This window comes from Salvelinus namaycush, chromosome 11 (genome assembly GCF_016432855.1).
Source record: "Salvelinus namaycush isolate Seneca chromosome 11, SaNama_1.0, whole genome shotgun sequence".
NCBI lineage: Eukaryota > Metazoa > Chordata > Actinopteri > Salmoniformes > Salmonidae > Salvelinus > Salvelinus namaycush.
In genome coordinates, this window is record NC_052317.1 from 4144935 (window position 1) to 4164121 (window position 19187).

The 19187-nt window shown below is 44.8% G+C and overlaps 1 protein-coding gene across 1 annotated transcript in view; it reads left to right on the forward strand.

The window, feature by feature from the left end:
• efr3a (EFR3 homolog A (S. cerevisiae)) overlaps window positions 1-19187 on the forward strand; it is a 221032-nt gene that overhangs the window by 124887 nt on the left and 76958 nt on the right. The window contains exons 8-9 of the mRNA XM_039003647.1: window positions 15528-15606; window positions 17411-17546. Coding sequence (XP_038859575.1) covers window positions 15528-15606; window positions 17411-17546 — 215 coding nt within the window. The remainder of the gene's footprint in view (window positions 1-15527; window positions 15607-17410; window positions 17547-19187) is intronic.

A 19187-nucleotide genomic window follows, 5' to 3' on the forward strand; every position in this document is an offset into this window, starting at 1 on the left:
CGGCACGGGACAAGGTCATTTTAAGATTGATGTAGAATATGGCAAACAACATGCAAAGTGCATTCCAAATAGCAACCGCATCTTCCTTTTTCACTATTGGGTTGAAAACAGGAACCATAGCTGGTCTCTCTTGAAAAATATATCTTTAGGCATCAATCAATGTAATTGATATTATCTATTGATCCAATACCTACTGAGGTGAAGTTCTTCCAACCAAGACTTAATAGTCTGACCGCATCCAAGTAACACGGTCACCCACTCTCACAGACCTCTGCGACTGAATCTAATTCACACTTTCTCATTGGCCGCGGTTCCCTCCACCGAGCAGAAGCTCAAACATTACCCAGTTACTGTCTGAGCGGCGTGGGGGAAACGAGATGGCGGTCGTTTTTTGCAGAGGAGTCGTTATCAGTCTCAAATCCACAGCCTCACAGGGTCCTGTCTGGGGGAGCTGGAATGATATTTCTTCTCTCTGTAACACACGCACATGCACACTTCTCTCTCTCCTCTCTCCCTATCGCTCTTTCTCTCTCTCGCTTTCTGTTAAATCACTCACCCACACCGTGCGGTGGAGTGTGCAGAGCTTTCTGCTGGGCTCGGGAAGTTGTTTTTACCCCCCCTGTGTTTTGCTTATTCAAATCCAGTTGGTTTTGCAGGAGGTGGTGGCAGATTGAAAAGAGTGTCGCCAAGTGTTGCTTCATTACACTCATTGTTATTATTATTTATCATCATCAAGGTGCTGTTATTGTTGCAGTCTAGTTGAAGAAGCAGTGCCATTATGGTGTCGTTGGTCCTGTCGAAAACTGGTATGTAATTCACAAAGAACCAAACAGAAGCAAACAGGCCAAAACGAGGAACATACCCGAATTTGTCCAATGAGAAACACTTGCTGACATTTTTCCATGTAAATTGTTTTAGTACAGTGTGCATTATTGAATACAGCCCTGGGGATGATCTGTTTTACCTAGTGTTTTGGTTTCCACCCATTCAGATTCAGTTCATCGACAGTTATTGTTGGCATTTGGAACAACGTCAGTGCAGGAGGAGCGTCTAGGTCGAGGAGATAGTTTGTACCACTCGAATACAGGATCATGTTCATTTGTTTTAGTTTCAAAGCATTGCCGTAATGAACATGACCCAGTGCTATAGATGGCATACAATTGAGGAAAGATAGAATAACATTGTTGCATTTTGTTTGTACTTTCGTAACTATTTCTTGAACTGAATTGTTGGTTAAGGGCTTGTAAGCATTTCACGCATGTGACAAATACAATTTGATTTGATGTACACTCTCCCTAATCCTCAAGTGTTCGAAAACCCCTCTGTTACATTCAAGTTCAAGATTACCCAGGGTATTACTTAGGTGTCCTGACGGTTTTGCTGCAGATAATTGCTTCTCTACAGTAGATCATCTTTTTTACTTTACGCTTCCGATAACCAATCAGGTGAGGAGCAGACGTCTCCTTGAAAATATACCGTTCATGAAGCATAGGTCCGCCTGTCATTAGTTCCAGGCAAGCACAACCAAAAAATATATGTAGGAACAGTGGCGATTTATATCATGTAAATCTTGGTGGGGCAAAAAATGATATTTTAGATGCATGCCAGCAAAGCCATTACACAACACTAAACAATACATTAATTGCACTATGACGGTGCCAAACAGTGCCGACAAACTGTTAGTCCCAACAGCAGTCCCAACACCTTACCACTGCTACACATGGCTATCAGCAGCGCCTTTCCTGCCAGCAAAACAGTTCATTCAGCCTAATTTACTGCCTTTGAAAAAACATAGCTGATATGGCTGACTTGCATAAACAGATTGTGCGCCGCCCTATGGGACTCCCAATCATGGCCGGATGTGATGCAGCCTGGATTTGAACCAGGGACTGTAGTGACGCCTCTTGCACTGAGATGCACTGCCTTAGCCTGCTGCGCCACTCAGGAGCCAAAGACATTAATGAGCGAGCTAGGATGGACGTAGCCAATATAACTGTTTGTTCAGCACTTTTGAAATGAACAGTGACAGAATTCAGAACATGGGCCGTTCTTACAGTATTCACCCTGTACACCATGTCAGAACTGTAGGATAAATAAAGGGGGCATATAAGCAGCCAATGAAAGCTCTTACAATATTCAATGTTGACAGTTCTCTGAAACAAGCTATAGGTTACATGTGCACCACCAAGTCAGAACAGTAGGCTAAGTTATGAGGGGAAAAGGGAGCAAATTATTAGGGTGAGGCACATGGGCTAGTAACAGCTTACTACACAACACACCCTTACTATTACTTTGTTAGTTACAGTATACATATCTCCCTGGCATATTACATCATTTATGCAGCAGCATACAATACATTTTTGGACTCACCTTGTTGTGCTGTGCAGAGATTGTTGGTGGGTAAAGAGATATTTGCACAGCGTTTGCTTGTGCTGCTAGCTAGCTATGAACATACAGTGCATTCGGAAAGTATTCAGACCCCTTCCTTTTTTCCACATTTTGTTGTTACAGCCTTATTTGAAAAATGTATACAATTATATTTTTTCCTCATCAATCTACACACTAAACTCCATAATGGCAAAGCGAAAACCTTTTTTTTTAGAAAAAACAGAAATAGCATATTTACATAAGTATTCAGACACTTTGCTATGAGACTCGAAATTGAGCTCAGGTGTATCCTGTTTACATTGATGTTTATATATACAGCATCAGTCAAAAGTTTGCACACACCTGCTCATTCCAGGGTTTTTCTTTATTTTTTACTTTTTTTCTGAATTGTAGAATAATAGTGAAGACATCAAAACTATGAAATAACACGTATGGAATCATGTAGTAACCAAAAAAGTGTGAAACAAATAGAAATATATTTAATAAATGACATTCTTTAAAGTAGCCACTCTTTGCCTTGATGACAGCTTTGCAAACTCTTGGCATTCTCTCAACCAGCTTCATGAGGTAGTCACCTGGAATGCATTTCAATTAACAGGTGTCCCTTGTTAAAAGTTAATTTGTGGAGTTTCTTTCCTTCTTAATGTGTTTAAGCCAATCAGATGTGTTCCGACTAAGTAAGGGGGTATACAAAAGAGAGCCATATTTGGTAAAAGACCAAGTCCATATTATGACAAGATAAGCTCAAATAACCGAAGAGAAATGACAGTCCATCATTACTTTAAGACAGGTCAGTTAATCCATAAAATTTCAAGAAACGTTAAAGTTTCTTCAAGTGCAGTCGCAAAATCCATCAAGCGCTATGATGAAACTAGCTCTCATGAGGACCGCCACAGGAAAGGAAGACCCAGAGTTACCTCTGCTACATAGGATACGTTCATTAGAGTTAACTGCACCTCAGATTGCAGCCCAAATACATCCTTCATAGAGTTCAAGTAACAGACACATCTCAACATCAACTGTTCAGAAGAGACTGCGTGAATCAGACCTTCATGTTCGAATTGCTGCTAAGAAACCACTACTAAAGGACAACAATAAGAAGAAGATATTTGCCTGGGCCAAGAAACACAAGCAATGGACTCTAGACCGGTGGAAATCTGTCCTTTTGGTCCAAATTTGAGATTTGTGATTCCTTCCAACCACCGTGTCTTCGTGAGACGCGGAGTAGGTGAACGGACGATCACCCGCATGTGTGGTTCCCACCGTGAAGCAAGGAAGAAGAAGTGTGATGGTGTGGGGGTGCTTTGCTGGTGACATTGTCAGTGCTTTATTTAGAATTCAAGGCACACTTAACCAGCATGGCTACCACAGCATTCTGCAGTGATACACCATCCCATCTAGTCTGCGCATAGTGGGACTGTCATTTGTTTTTAAACAGGACAATGACCCAACACACCTCCAGGCTATGTAAGGGCTATTTAACCAAGAAGGAGAGTGATGGTTTGCTGCATCAGATGACCTGGCCTCCACAATCACCCGACCTCAACCCAATTGAGATGGTTTGGGATGAGATGGACCGCAGAGCGAAGGAAAGCAGCCAACAAGTTTTCTGACTGTTGGAAAAGCATTCCTCATGAAGCTGGTTGAGAGAATGCCCAAGAGTGTGCAAAGCTGTCATCAAGAGTGGCTACTTTGAAGAATCTCAAATCTCAAATATATTTTGAATTGTTTAACACTTTTTTTGGTTTCTACATGATTCCATATGTGTTGTTTCATAGTTTGAATGTCTTCACTATTATTATACAATGTAGAAAATAGTAAAGCGTAACGAAAAACCCTTGAATGAGTAAGTGTGTCCAAACTTTTGACTGGTACTATATATAGATATCTAGTTTTAGAAAAAGTTCACACCACCTCCATTCCCTCATCACAAGTCAAGATTCAGCTGCTCTTCTTCCCCGCCTCCACTTTTATGAAGAGGAGAGACATGCACACACATTTGTGTGATATTTTGATGAATCGCCTGTCAAAGTAATTGGCTTGTTAGATGCTTTTTATGTGGGGATCTGTATATCAGACCGGGGAGTTTGAGTTGGTACATTCAGCTACAGTGACTATAGGAGTCCATTTGGAATTCAGGACCTTTTTTTTACACTTGAAGCACAGGGCTAAAGGTTATGGGTTTATTTCTGGACATGATAAGGGCCTTTGACTATCCATCCCCAGGGTCTTTCGGCTGCTCTACTCAAATCGTTTCTACGTTGGCTCCCGTGGTGTCGGACGTGATTCCAGGTCAAACGCTTACCATGGGCCGTCCGCCAACAAGGGTCAACTGGAGCGATGTCGCCACCACACACAAACACAAGGGTTTCCTTTTGCCGGTAAATCGGCTTTTGGCCCAGATTTATTTATTTTTTGCAGATAAACACAATTGTTGCTGGCCAAATTGTCCGGGAGAAATACCAGTCGAAGTGCTCCAAGTTCAATGGAAAATATACTTAATAATCTAGTAAATCCTCAAGCTGCTTGGAAATTAGTGTCGGTGTGTGTTTCTAATTTTACCCACACAAAAGACGCAAGGTCTTCATAAGGGACTTCAGCTAAGTGTACACCGACTGAACAACATTTGCGAAGATTGTGTTGATTATCCCTGTTTCCAGTGTGCCCGCCGAGAGGGAATTCTTTCTCCAGAACAGCAAAGACGGCCTCAAGGTCACGCCTTCTTGAGGACAACGTAACGAGGCTGATGCTCATTGCAAGCTGTTCCAAGGAGTTGGACAGTTTTCATCTCTCAACAACAGCAGCTCAATTTAAGCAGGCCAAGGTCCACCGCAAAATCAAGTAAATGATTGTTCTTCATGCCCAGTCCTAGCAGTTTTGCTGCGCCCTAACCAAGACCAACATATGCCACCCGTTTATCATGTATTGCATATAGATTTGGAATGGATTGATAGACTAGAGTAGAGTAATGATGTGTATCATGCGCAATTGGTGCATTTCATTTAACTATGTCTACACTGTATTTCTGATCAATTTGATGTTATTTTAATGGACAGTGTTTTATTTTATTTCACAAAACTCTGGTTAACTTGTTATGGATAGGGGGCAGCATTTTCACGTTTGGATTTTCACTGCCTGCTACTCAGGCCCAGATCCTAGGATATGCATATTATTAGTAGATTTGGATAGAAAACACTCTGAAGTTTCTAAAACTGTTTGAATGATGTTTGTGAGTATAACAGAACTCATATGGCAGGCGAAAACCTAAGAAAAATCCAACCAGGAAGTGGGAAATCTGAGGTTTGTAGTTTAACTCTTAGCCTATCGAATACACAGTGTCTATGGGGTCATGATGCACTTCCTAAGGCTTCCACTAGACGTCAACAGTCTATAGAACCTTGTTTTGATGCCTCTACTGTGAAGTGGGGCCGAATGAGAGGGGAATGAGTCAGAGGTCTGCCAGAATGCATTGAGCTCGTTCACGTGAGAGCGAGCCCTGTTCCATTGCTTTTCTACAGACAAAGGAATTCTCCGGTTGGAACATTATTGAAGATTTATGTTAAAAACATCCTAAAGATTGATTCTATACATCGTTTGACATGTTTCAACGAACTGTAATATCACTTTTCGTCTGAACTTTTGCCTGGACCTGCCCGCGCGTCGTGAGTTTAGATTGTGTATTGAACGCGGGAACCAAAAGGAGTAATTTGGACATAAATGATGGACTTTATGGAACAAATCAAACATTTACCGTGGAACTGGGATTCCTGGGAGTGCATTCTGATGAAGATCATCAAAGGTAAGTGAATATTTATAATGCTATTTCTGACTTATGTTGACTCCAACATGGCGGATATCTTCTTGGGTTGTGTTGGTCTCTGAGCGCCGTACTCAGATTATTGCATGGTTTGCTTTTTCCGTAAAGTTTTAAAAAAAATCTGACACAGCGGTTGCATTAAGGAGAAGTATATCTTTAAATCTGTGAATAACGCTTGTGTCTTTTATCAATGTTTATTATGAGTATTTCTGTGATTTGATGTGGCTCTGTGCAAATTCACGGGATGTTTTGGAGGCAAAGCCAAATGTAAACTGAGGTTTTTGGATATAAATATGAACTTGATCGAACAAAACATACATGTATTGTGTAACACGTTGTCCCGGGAGTGTCATCTGATGAAGAATATCAAAGGTTAGTGATTAATTTTATCAATATTTCAGCTTTTTGTGACTCCTCTCTTTGGTTGGAAAATCGCTGTATGCTGTCTGTGACTAGTTGCTGACCTAACATAATGATATGTTCTGCTTTCACCGAAAAGCTTTTTTGAAATCGGACACTGTGGTTGGATTATCGAGAATTTTATCTTTTAAAATGGTGTCTAATACTTGTATGTTTGAGAAATTTGAATTATGAGATTTCTGTTGATTGAATTTGGCGCCCTGCAATTTCATTGGCTGTTGGCTCCGCTAGCGGAACCCCAGTCCTAGACAGGTTAACATTAGTTGTTGATCTCAGGGAGGAGAGAGAGCCTACTTGTTCATGGTTGTTTGATAAATCTGACTGTAAAGTTCCCAAATGTAAGGAATCCTGTGATATTTACATATTTGCAGAAATACATTCCGATGTACAGTATTTTGTGGCTTTTGGTGAATGCTTTCTAATGTTCTAAAGTCGCGCTGTTGCTACTGCCTATAAACACACATTCAGTTCAAAGATGGCAGACCTGTGTGGTAAATGGCTTATTTGCATATAGGCCTACTGTAGCTCTGATCTGCTATGGCGCACTGGTCTGTGTAGACTCCGGTCCTGGACAAGACTAACATGGTTATATTTGCTGCAGTGTCTATTAATTGTCGAAACACTTGGCTGGGTAGGGGGTAAAAAAAACAGTAGGTTTTAACCAATAAAATACCTGCTAAAGACCTAGTCAATAACACATGGAAGCAAAGCAAACTGACAGATTTATATTTTTTATTATCTTGGCATCTGTCGCTATTGAGATGTGAGGACAGGTATGATTTAGCTGCAATATCCATTGCCCGTGTCTGTGAGAGAAACAGCTTGCGGGGCGTCGGCTCTAACGCAGTTAACACTTCTGAATCAGTGAAAAAACACTTATTGCTATTTGTTTTGGATTGGACTAGTGGATGAGACAAAACTGTCTGGAAAAATAAAGGCTATACGGTTTAAATTGCGCTTGCAATGCAATGTCCCAACCACATTAGGTCAAGTTCAGTATGTACACTGTGTACTAAACATAGACTGACCAGGTGAAAGCGATGATGGGTGTGTGTCAAGAATGGTCCACCACTCAAATGACATCCAGCCAACTTGGCACAACTGTGAGACACATTGGAGTCAACATGGACCAGCATCCCTGTGCAACGCTTTCGACACCTTGTGGAGTCCATGCCTCGGCGAATTGAGGCTGTTCTGGAGGCAAAAGGAATGTGTTCTTAATGTTTTGTACACTCTGTACATCTATGTATTATATATATCTTTGGTCCCATCAGCCTATGTAGAAAGAGGCAACCAAAGATTGGTTCAGTACATTTCAATACAACTGAAATTCAGTCTATATTTGTACCAATCAATTCACTCTTTAACTGAGTTCAACTGCGCACGTGACTTGTCATGGAATGTACTGCAAGTGACACGGCTGAGTTAAACTAGGGTGGTGTTCAGTAGGGCCCACCATAGCATACGTAATGTTTTGAAATGGAAAGTGAAAAGGAGCTTTTCGTATTGTACAGGTCCAGGTAGTCCCTATCTGTCTCTATTTTCTTCTATTTGGTGCATAATGAACATGACCCAGGCAACCCTTTCGTCTTGTGTTGCTACAGAAACTGACACCATAACTCTAGACTTCCCAACTCTACAACAGACCCAGGAGAGAAAAATGAGAGAAATGCATCTTGAAGGCAGGTCTAAAAATAGCAGGGTTTAGGAGGAGGGGGGGGGGGGGGGGGGTTGAACGAGGAGGGGTTTTGCTGGGTTGGCTGGGGTTGGATTGACGTCACCGCGACGACGGTAGGCCCATTATCACACAGTGAGCCTCCTCTCTCTCTCTGCTCCAGCTCACCAGATGGCTGGTTCCCCCCACGCCTCTGAGTAGGGAGAGATGGAGGGCAGAGGGAGAGATGGAGGGCAGCGGGAGAGATGGAGGGCAGCGGGAGAGATGGAGGGAGAGCGAGGCAGGCGGAGGGAGAGCGAGGCAGGCGGAGGGAGAGCGAGGGAGAGCGAGGCAGGCGGAGGGAGAGCGAGGCAGGCGGAAATGGATAGCGAGGGTAAGGCTGAGGGAGAGGGCCAGAGAGCAAGGCGGGGAGTGAGGGCCAGAGAGCAAGGCGGGGAGTGAGGGCCAGAGAGCAAGGCGGGGAGAGAGGGCCAGAGAGCAAGGCGGGGAGAGAGGGCCAGAGAGCAAGGCGGGGAGAGAGGGCCAGAGAGCAAGGCGGGGAGAGAGGGCCAGAGAGCAAGGCGGGGAGAGAGGGCCAGAGAGCAAGGCGGGGAGAGAGGGCCAGAGAGCAAGGCGGGGAGAGAGGGCCAGAGAGCAAGGCGGGGAGAGAGGGCCAGAGAGCAAGGCGGGGAGAGAGGGCCAGAGAGCAAGGCGGGGAGAGAGGGCCAGAGAGCAAGGCGGGGAGAGAGGGCCAGAGAGCAAGGCGGGGAGAGAGGGCCAGAGAGCAAGGCGGGGAGAGAGGGCCAGAGAGCAAGGCGGGGAGAGAGGGCCAGAGAGCAAGGCGGGGAGAGAGGGCCAGAGAGCAAGGCGGGGAGAGAGGGCCAGAGAGCAAGGCGGGGAGAGAGGGCCAGAGAGCAAGGCGGGGAGAGAGGGCCAGAGAGCAAGGCGGGGAGAGTGGGCCAGAGAGCAAGGCGGGGAGAGTGGGCCAGAGAGCAAGGCGGGGAGAGAGGGCCAGAGAGCAAGGCGGGGAGAGAGGGCCAGAGAGCAAGGCGGGGAGAGAGGGCCAGAGAGCAAGGCGGGGAGAGAGGGCCAGAGAGCAAGGCGGGGAGAGAGGGCCAGAGAGCAAGGCGGGGAGAGAGGGCCAGAGAGCAAGGCGGGGAGAGAGGGCCAGAGAGCAAGGCGGGGAGAGAGGGCCAGAGAGCAAGGCGGGGAGAGAGGGCCAGAGAGCAAGGCGGGGAGAGAGGGCCAGAGAGCAAGGGGGAGCCGGTGAGGGGGAGAGACGGCCAGTGAAGGGGAGATACGGCCAGTGTGGGGGAGGCAGTGAGAGGCAGAGACGGCCAGATAGCAAGGGGGGGAGAGACGGCCAGAGAGACTGAATAAGAGCGCCACCAACTGGTGGTAGACTCAGAAAGAGGTGCCGGTTTTTATATATAGGTACAATCGGCCTGCGTCCTTGTGTTAGAAGGGGGAATGACCAGTAGGAGAAGATGTACAGTCCACACACGTTTATTACCACAGACAGGCGCACACACACGATAATAGGATGTAGACTGATGGAATAGTTTTCTTTAATGGACAGACGAAACGGAATATACACTATATCTACAAAAGTATGTGGACACCCCTTCAAATTCGGCTTTTTCAGCCAAACCCAAGGCTGACAGGAATATAAAATCAAGCGCACAGCCATGCAAACTCCATAGACAAACATTGGCAGTAGAATGGTCTTACTGTCTTACTGACTATTTTTCCTTTTTTTTTGTTGGTACTTTTACCCCTTTTTCTCCCCAATTGGTAGTTACAGTTTTGTCCCATTGCTGCAACTCCCATACGGACTCGGGAGAGGCAAAGGTTGAGCACCATGCGTCCCCCGAAACACGACCCTGCCAAGCCGCACTGCTTCTTGACATACATTTAAAGTCCAAGATAGCGGCGCAGTAGGACGTGTATATCTGTCTTTGTCTTATCCCTTGTAAATAGACAGTATTTTTTCTTATATCGTAATCTCACTTCTATCTACAAACTAAATATACTTGCCTGCAAACCTGCCTCACCCAATGTGGTACAGATCTGATATTTTTATTCCTTATAATTGGAACTTCAATCAGGAGCTAGCCAGCTAACTAGCTAGCTACTAGTCTTTGTTAGCCACGGCTAGCTGTCCTCGCCTTTTTTCCCCCGGAATCAGCCAGCCTTAGCTCTGACAATCACCTGTCAGTCTGCACAGCGCGATATCAACCCAGAGCATATCAGACTGCTTCTCTGCCATATCACTGGATTCCTGCCACTCTGGATCATTACACTAGATTAATACTCCTAGCTGCAAATGAGTTGCTACTGTTAGCTAACGCCTCTGTCCCGAAGCAAGCACCAGCTAGCCTCGAGCTAGGCCCATACACCAACTAATTATAGGGCTACAATACCTCCTTTGCCAATTGGTCTGGACCCTTTATTGTCGACCCGGAGCCCCGCCGGTCCATCACAACTGGACTGCCGATGTGATCGCCTGATGTGGTCTCAACAGGCTATTTTGTTATGATATTGCCGCAGAACCATCTACTAGCCCCGGCCCGTTAGCTTTTTCTGAATGCTGTGTCTCCTCCTCGCCCAGTGTAGTAGTGAATACCGTACAGCACCCTGTCTCACCTATTGCTACTCTTTTGAACTTATGATCACTCGGCTACACAGCTGATGCCCCATGGACTGTTTCAATAACACGGTACCTAATTTTGTTTACCTGTCGGCCTCAGCCTCGAACTCAGGTCCTGTATGTATCTAACTGACCCGCTCTGCCCTTTCTTCGCCATTTACCCGTTGTTGTCTTAGCTCTCCTTATCAACGCCTGTGATTGCTTTATGCCTCTCTCTAATGTCAATATGCCTTGTCTACTGCAGTCTTGGCTAGTTTTTATTGCTTTATTTCACTGTAGAGCCCTCAGTCCCGCTCAAATTGCCTTAGATAGCTCTTTCGTCCCACCTCACACACATGCGGAGACCTCACCTACGTTAATTGATGCTTCCAGAGACGATACCTCATCATCACGCACCGCATAGGTTTATTTCCACTGTACACACATCCTACCATACCCTTGTCTGTACATTATGTCTTGAATCTATTCTTCCGCACCCAGAAATCTGCTCCATTTATTCTCTGTCCCCAATGCACTAGACGACCAGTTCTTATAGCCTTTAGCCGTACCCTTATCCTACTCCTCTGTTCCTCTGGTGACGTAGAGGTTAACCCAGGCCCTGTAGCCCCCAGTTCCACTCCTATTCCCCAGGCGCTATCATTTGTTGACTTCTGTAACCGTAAAAGCCTTGGTTTCATGCGTGTTAACATCAAAAGCCTCCTCCCTAAGTTTTTTTTGTTTTTTTTCACTGCTTTAGCACACTCCGCCAGCCCAGATATCCTAGCCGTGTCTGAATCTTGGCTTAGGAAGGCCACCAAAAATTCTGAAATTTCCATCCCCAACTATAACATTTTCCGCCAAGATAGATCTGCCAAAGGGAGTGGAGTTCCAATCTGATTCAGAGACCGCCTGCAGTGTCCTGTCATGCTATCCAGGTCTGTGCCCAAACAGTTTGAGCTTCTACTTTTAAAAAACCTTTCCAGAAATAAGTCTCTCACGGTTGCTGCTTGTTACAGACCCCCCTCAGCCCCCAGCTGTGCCCTGGACACCATATGTGAATGAATTTTCCCCCATTTATCTTCAGAGTTTGGACTGTTAGGTGACCTAAACTGGGATATGCTTAACATCCCGGCCATTTTACAATCTAAGCTAGATGCCCTCAATCTCACCCAAAGTATCATGGAACCTACCAGGTACAACCCCAAATCTGTAAACTCGAGCACCCTTATAGATATCATCCTGACCAACCTGCTCTCTAAATACACCTCTGCTGTCTTCAACCAGGATCTCAGCAATCACTGCCTCATTGCCTGCATCTGTAATGGGTGCGCGGTAAAACGACCTCCACTCATCAGTCAAATGCTCCCTAAAACACGAGCAGGCCTTTCTAATCGACCTGGCCCGGGTATCCTGGAAAGAAATTGACCTCATTCCGTCAGTAGAGGATGCCTGGTTATTCTTTAAAAGTGCTTTCCTCACCATCTTAAATAAGCATGCCCCGTTCAAAAAATGTTGAACCAGGAACAGATATAGCCCTTGGTTCACTCCAGACCTGACTTCCCTTGACCAGCACAAAAACATCCTGTGGCGTACTGCATTAGCATCGAATAGCCCCCGCGATATGCAACTCTTCAGGGAAGTTCTGAACAAATATACACAGGCAGTTTGAAAAAGCTAGCCTTTGCTTTCCTTACAAATTTGCATCCTGTAGCACAAACTCAAAAAAACTTCTAGGACATTGTAAAGTCCATGGAGAATAAGAGCACCTCCTCCCAGCTGTCCACTGCACTAAGGCTAAGAAACACTGTCCACACCAATAAATCTACGATAATCAAGAATTTCAATAAGCATTTTTCTACGGCTGGCCATGCTTTCCACCTGGCTACCCCTACCCCGGTCAACAGCTCTGCACCTTCCAACTTGCCCATCATCTGGGCTAGATAATCTGGACCGTCTCTTTCTAAAATTATCTGCCGCAATTGTTGCAACACCTATTACCAGCCTGTTGAACCTCTCTTTCATATCGTCTGAGATCCCCAAAGATTGGAAAGCTGCCGCGGTCATCCCCCTCATCAAAGGGGGAGACACTCTAGACCCAAACTGTTACAGACCTATATCTATCCTACCCTGCCTTTGTAAGGTCTTCGAAAGCCAAGTTAACAAACAGATCACCGACCATTTTGAATTTGACTGTACCTTCTCCTCGATGCAATCTGGTTTCCGAGCTGGTCATGGGTGTACCTCAGCCACACTCAAGGTCGTAAATGGTATCGATAAAAGTCAATACTGTGCAGCCGTATTCATTAACCTGGCCAAGGCTTTCGACTCTGTCAATCACCGCATTCTTATCGGCAGACTCAACAGCCTTGGTTTCTCAAATGACTGCCTCGCCTGGTTCACCAACTACTTCTCAGATAGAATTTAGTGTGTCAAATCGGAGGGCCTGTTGTCCAGACCTCTGGCAGTCTATGTTGGTGCCACAGGGTTCAATTCTCGGGCCAACTCTTTTCTCTGTATACATCAATGATGTTGCTCTTGCGGCTGGTGATTCTCTGATCCACCTCTACGCAGACGCCACCTTTCTGTATACTTCTGGCCCTTTGGACACTGTGTTAACTAACCTCCAGATGAGCTTCAATGCCATACAACTCTCCTTCCGTGGCCTCCAACTGCTCTTAAATGCAAGTAAAACTACATGCGTACTCTTCAACCGATCGCTGCCCGCACCTGCCCGCCCGTCCAGCATCACTACTCTGGACGTTTCTGACACAGAATATGTGGACAACTACAAATACATAGGTGTCTGGTTAGACTGTAAACTCTACTTCCAGACTCATATTAAGCATCTCCAATCCAAAATGAAATCTAGAATCGGCTTCCTATTTCGCAACAAAGCATCCTTCACTCATGCTGCCAAACACACCCTCGTAAAAATGACTATCCTACCGATCCTTGACTTCGGCGACGTCATTTACAAAATAGCCTCCAACACTCTACTCAGCAAATTGGATACAGTCTGTCACAGGGCCATCCATTTCATCACCAAAGCCCCATATACTACCCACACCTGCGACCTGTATGCTCTCGTTGGCTGGCCTTTGCTTCATAGTCGTCACCAAACCCACTGGCTCCAGGTCATCTACAGTTGAAGTCGGAAGTTTACGTACACCTTAGCCAATTCTTGACACAATTCTTGACATTTAATCCCAGTAAAAATTCCCTGTCTTAGGTCAGTTAGGATCACCACTTTATTTTAAGAATGTGAAATGTCAGAATAATAGTAGAAAGAGATTTATTTTATTATCACATTCCCAGTGGGTCAGAAGTTTACATACACTCAATTAGTATTTGGTAGCATTGCCTTTAAATTGTTTAAAGTGGGTCAAATGTTTCAGGTAGCCTTCCACTAGCTTACCACAATAAGTTGGGTGAATTTATGCCAATTCCTCCTGACAGAGGTGGTATAACTGAGTCAGGTTTGTAGGCCTCCTTGCTTGCACACGCTTTTTCAGTTCTGCTCACAAATTTTCTATAGGATTGAGGTCAGGGCTTTGTGATGGGCACTCCAATACCTTGACTTTGTTGTCCTTAAGCCATTTTGCCACAACTTTGGAAGTATGCTTGGGGTCATTGTCCATTTGGAAGACCAGTTTGCGACCAATCTTTAACTTTCTGACTGATGTCTTGAGATGATGCTTCAATATATCCACATAATTTTCCTACCTCATGTCATCTAGTTTATGAAGTGCACCAGTCCCTCCTGCAGCAAAGCACCCCCACAACATGATGCTGCCACCCCCGTGCTTCACAGTTGGGAGGATGTTCTTCGGCTTGCAAGCCTCTCCCTTTATCCTCCAAACATAACGATGGTCATTATGGCCAAACAGTTCTATTTTTGTTTCATCAGGCCAGAGGACATCCTCCCTATACGTCTACGGATTCAGCTGTCTCTGATGTGAATTTGCTATTTTCTTTGCTCACTTCACACCCCTTTCATCTCTCTCTCCTCCCCCCTCTCATCCCTTTAATTTCTCATTTTTACACATGTCTCACTGTGGAAAACAAAATCTAAGCAGAAAAGCAAACCCAGTCTATGCAGTCTGTTTGATGGCCAAACACTAGCAAACTCTCCCTCCCTCTCTCCTTTTCCTCCGGATGCCCTCTCTCTCTCGCTCTCTCTCCCTCTCTCGCTCCCCCCCCACACTAGCATACTATTTAGAATGAAGCAACGTATTGGGGTGATGTATTCGAAGTGGTACAATAGTACATACACTGGAATGTAGCCCATAGGGCTCTGTTCAGGAGGGTGAAACATTACACATATAAACATGACATGAAATAGAACATTAGGAAAGTATCCCAAGCCCTGCAATAGACCCCCTGTCCAGGGGGTGTACTTGGACAGCAAGCTGCCTCACACTACACAAACAGGAGATAGGTTCCATTTTGACTCAAATAAGGCCATAATAGAAGTTGTAGTGCCTGAAATATATGAATGCATTTTTCATGTGATGTATCATGTGTTAATCTATTCTCAACAACTGAGTTTGTTGTCCCATTTATGTGCAGTACTATAAATGTCATTGTAATGCGTTTCCTTTGTGTTCTTCCCTCTCCAGGCATCTAGACAACCACCGGCTATGGGAACCCAACGAGTTTGCAGTTTCCTGTTTCCGGATCATTATGTACTCCATACAGGTGGGTTCTCCAGTCACAGCATTAGCATATTGTGAAACACTTAACCTATTGGTAAACACTTAAATGGTATTTTAATTGGTTAGTTAAATTTGTTGACGTATTACCTCATTGTGTGGTGTCGAATTTGCATTGTGGCTCTCTTGCTTTACTTTACAATTGTTAGTTAAAACTCCCTTCATTGTCCCCCTCAATGGAATCAGATGGGGGGGGGATTATGAATCTGTCTCTGTCTGTTCGTACGTTAGTCGCACATGATCTTAGACACCGCTGCCCCAATTTTGACGAAACTTGGGTGAATGATGCATCTTGCCATAGAGATTCACTGATTAACCGAAGGGGGGAGCGGAGGAGGGCTGTTGTATGTTGGCTACATTGGTGCCAGAAGTGGGATCGGTGAGAGCACTCGAGCAAATTGGAGGTGCGTCTGTGTATTCAGGTAGTTCTGCATGAGAGCGAACTTCCTGAAGGAGAAGTGAAGTGTCGGGTTCGGTTCACTCTTTTGCATGTTATCGCTTTTTGATTTGTGAGAACAAGCTATTCCCACAAACTCTGACTAGATTATACACACACACATACATACACACACACATGGATATGATGTTAGCCTACTGCAGTATTCAAGCTTCAATAACTACATTTCACAACAGCGACACTCATATTAACGCCATATTAAACACACAAACTTACCTCAATCTTCCTAGTGCACATACAGTATATCATATACCCACAAACTATTGGTTCATATACATCCCTCACTCACTCGCCTACAGACAGAGACACTTCAGTCTATCCTTGTCTAACCCAAGGGACACCCTTAGATTTCTCACTCCCCCCTCAGATATGTCTGGCTCTCCTCTCCTTTTTCTCTCTCTTTCCGTTGTTCTTTTAATTGGCCCGCCGGCCAGGAGTCCCCAGGTGGCCCTAGGTGGCTTTGCCAGATAAGAGACGATCGATGAGGCTCCGGCCGAGGTGTGTCGTGTGTTTTAAGAGCTTTGTTTGAGCAGCGCTCAGTCGGCCCTAATCCTAGTCTGGGTTTTAGTGTCTTGGCTAGATGAGACCGTGTCTGGTCTGTCTGAGAGAGAAACTGTTTATCTGTATGTCTATCGGCAAGATAAACGCTCTGTACATCTGTCGTAATATAATACAATATATATGCCTTTTATCCAAGGTGACAAAGTCATGTCTGCATATATTTTACGTATGGGTGATCCCGGGAATCGAACCCACAATTCTGGCGTTGCAAGTGCCATGCTCTACCCAGCTGAGCTACAGAGGATCTGTCTATTTGCCTGTCCGCCTGTCTTTGTTTTGTCTGTGTTGGTCTTTGTCAGTCTGTCTTTGCATGTTCGTCTGTCTTTGTGCGTCTGTCCGTCCACCTGTCTGTTCACTCAATAGCAGGAGAGAACATCCCAACACCTTTGTCTCTGAGTGAAACAGTATGTCTGTTCGTCCATCCACCTGTTCCGTTTTCGGATGTAGTGTAGATGTAGTGGGGACATTGATTGTTGCTGATTGTTTTAGTGTTTGAAAACAAGGAAATAAAAAAGGACAAATTAAGTACACGTGTTCATCAAGGTAAATGTACATAGTGTTGAACTCGACAGATTAGACTGACTGTTTCCCCAACCCTCGCAAACCCCACTTCTGCCATTGTGCCCTTGAGCAAGACATTAACCCCTAAATCTGCTCCAAGGGTGCTGCAGTAGCTAACCCTAGCTTCCAAACTGTGTGTGTGTGCATCGACGATAAAGTATTTAATCTTCGTCTCCCTTCCCCTTTCATTCTCTCCCGCTCACTTTCCCAGGCCCAACACTCCCACCACGTCATCCAGCAGGTCCTGGGCCACCTGGACACGCACAACAAGAACACACCCCGCATGAGGGCCGGCATCGTGCAGGTCCTTCTCGAGACGGTTGCCATAGCAGCCAAAGGCTCCGTTGGTGAGTTGGATGAGAAGTGCCTCTGTTGACTCTCAACAGGCTACGTCCCAAATGGCACCCTATTCCATTTGCAGTGCATTACTTTTGACAGGGCCCATAGATTTCTGGTCAAAATTTGTGCACTATATAGGGAACAGGGGGCCATTTGGGACACACACATGATGTGGTCTGTCAGATGAGTCACGGGAACATAAGCTCTATGGATGGATAGGTAGATTGGTTTAGAGATGGATAGGGTATAACTGATTTATAAACGCCTGAGGATCAGGCTGTTGACATGGCAGATTGATGGCTCAGGGTGACATTTTCCTCTTGCAATTACTTGATGAGTCATCTAGATCAGCCTTTCTCAAACCCAGGTCTGCGGAGGAATGCCTTCAGGTCCGCGGCATTCTCCTCATGACAAAGTCCTACTGATTGCACAGGATTTGTCTCAATCCACTGAATACGCCTCTTAGTTCATAGAACCGCGGTTATGCGAGTAACCTCCGATCTCCGCTTACCGGTCGTGACAAACAGAGCAGTTTCTGACTTTTTCCTACAGATTTGGCTCTAGCTTTATTAGGACCCCGTTCCTGAATGCTACCGCTCCCATGAACATGTCTTCTGTTCCCCTCCAAGCCGTTCGAGGCACGTTGGAAGGGACTGTGAGAATATCATTTGAATGCAATGCAGATCTTTTCTACACACACACACAATTAGTACCTGATGAACTTTACCTGAACTTCCCGATACCTTTCTAATGCGTTTCAGCTACGACAAACCAGCTCCTTCAAATTGAAATTTGGCCTACCGGATTTGAAGTATCTTTGTGTGTTATTTATATGTATTGAAATAATGACAGCAAGGGCAAATTCTAAAGCGTCATTATGATATATATTTTTTACTTATTTGTTTCTGATTGAGATCACTGTATTGGTCAATTGTACACAAGGTCCAACTGAAATTAGACTACCCCTTTTAACCCAAAAGACATGTACAGGTTTTAGAGAGGTCTGGGGGTCTGCCACACTGGGCGCCCGGTGAGCTGTTGTTGTGGGGGTTAAGGGCACAACAGCAGGCAATGGCATCTAGAATTTGATACCAGCAACCTTCCAGTTGCCAGCTGACTTCCCGACAAATGTTTTCCCGTCAGACCCTGGGATTCGAACTGACAACCCTCCAGTTGCTGGCTCGCCTCTCTAATGTCTAGGCTGCCTGCCACCCCCAGCTGAATAAAATAGTAATAATATGCACCATCAAGCTATCTTAAACAATTCTATATATTAGGAGATATCATAGGGAAAACACCTACAAAAATTGGTGTTTTTAATAAAAAAAGCAATTGTCAATAATTTTTGGCAAAGAGCCCCCAGAAGAAGAATGCATACCCATTCATTTAAGGTGCTCCAAAGCTTTTTACTATCATTCTTTATATAATTTATCTTTGTTTCATAGTATAGTTTATTTTAGTTCAGTTTATTCAAATTATTTTTCAATGCAGCTAGCCATTTCTTTTGACTCCTCTCTCAACCATTACTTTTTTTTTTTTTAATTCCTTATCAATCCACTGGGATTTAACTGTTTTTAGTCATTTTCTTAATCAGTGCTTGCTTATTAGTAACTGGAATGCCTTGGCACAAAAACGTTTGAGAAATGCTT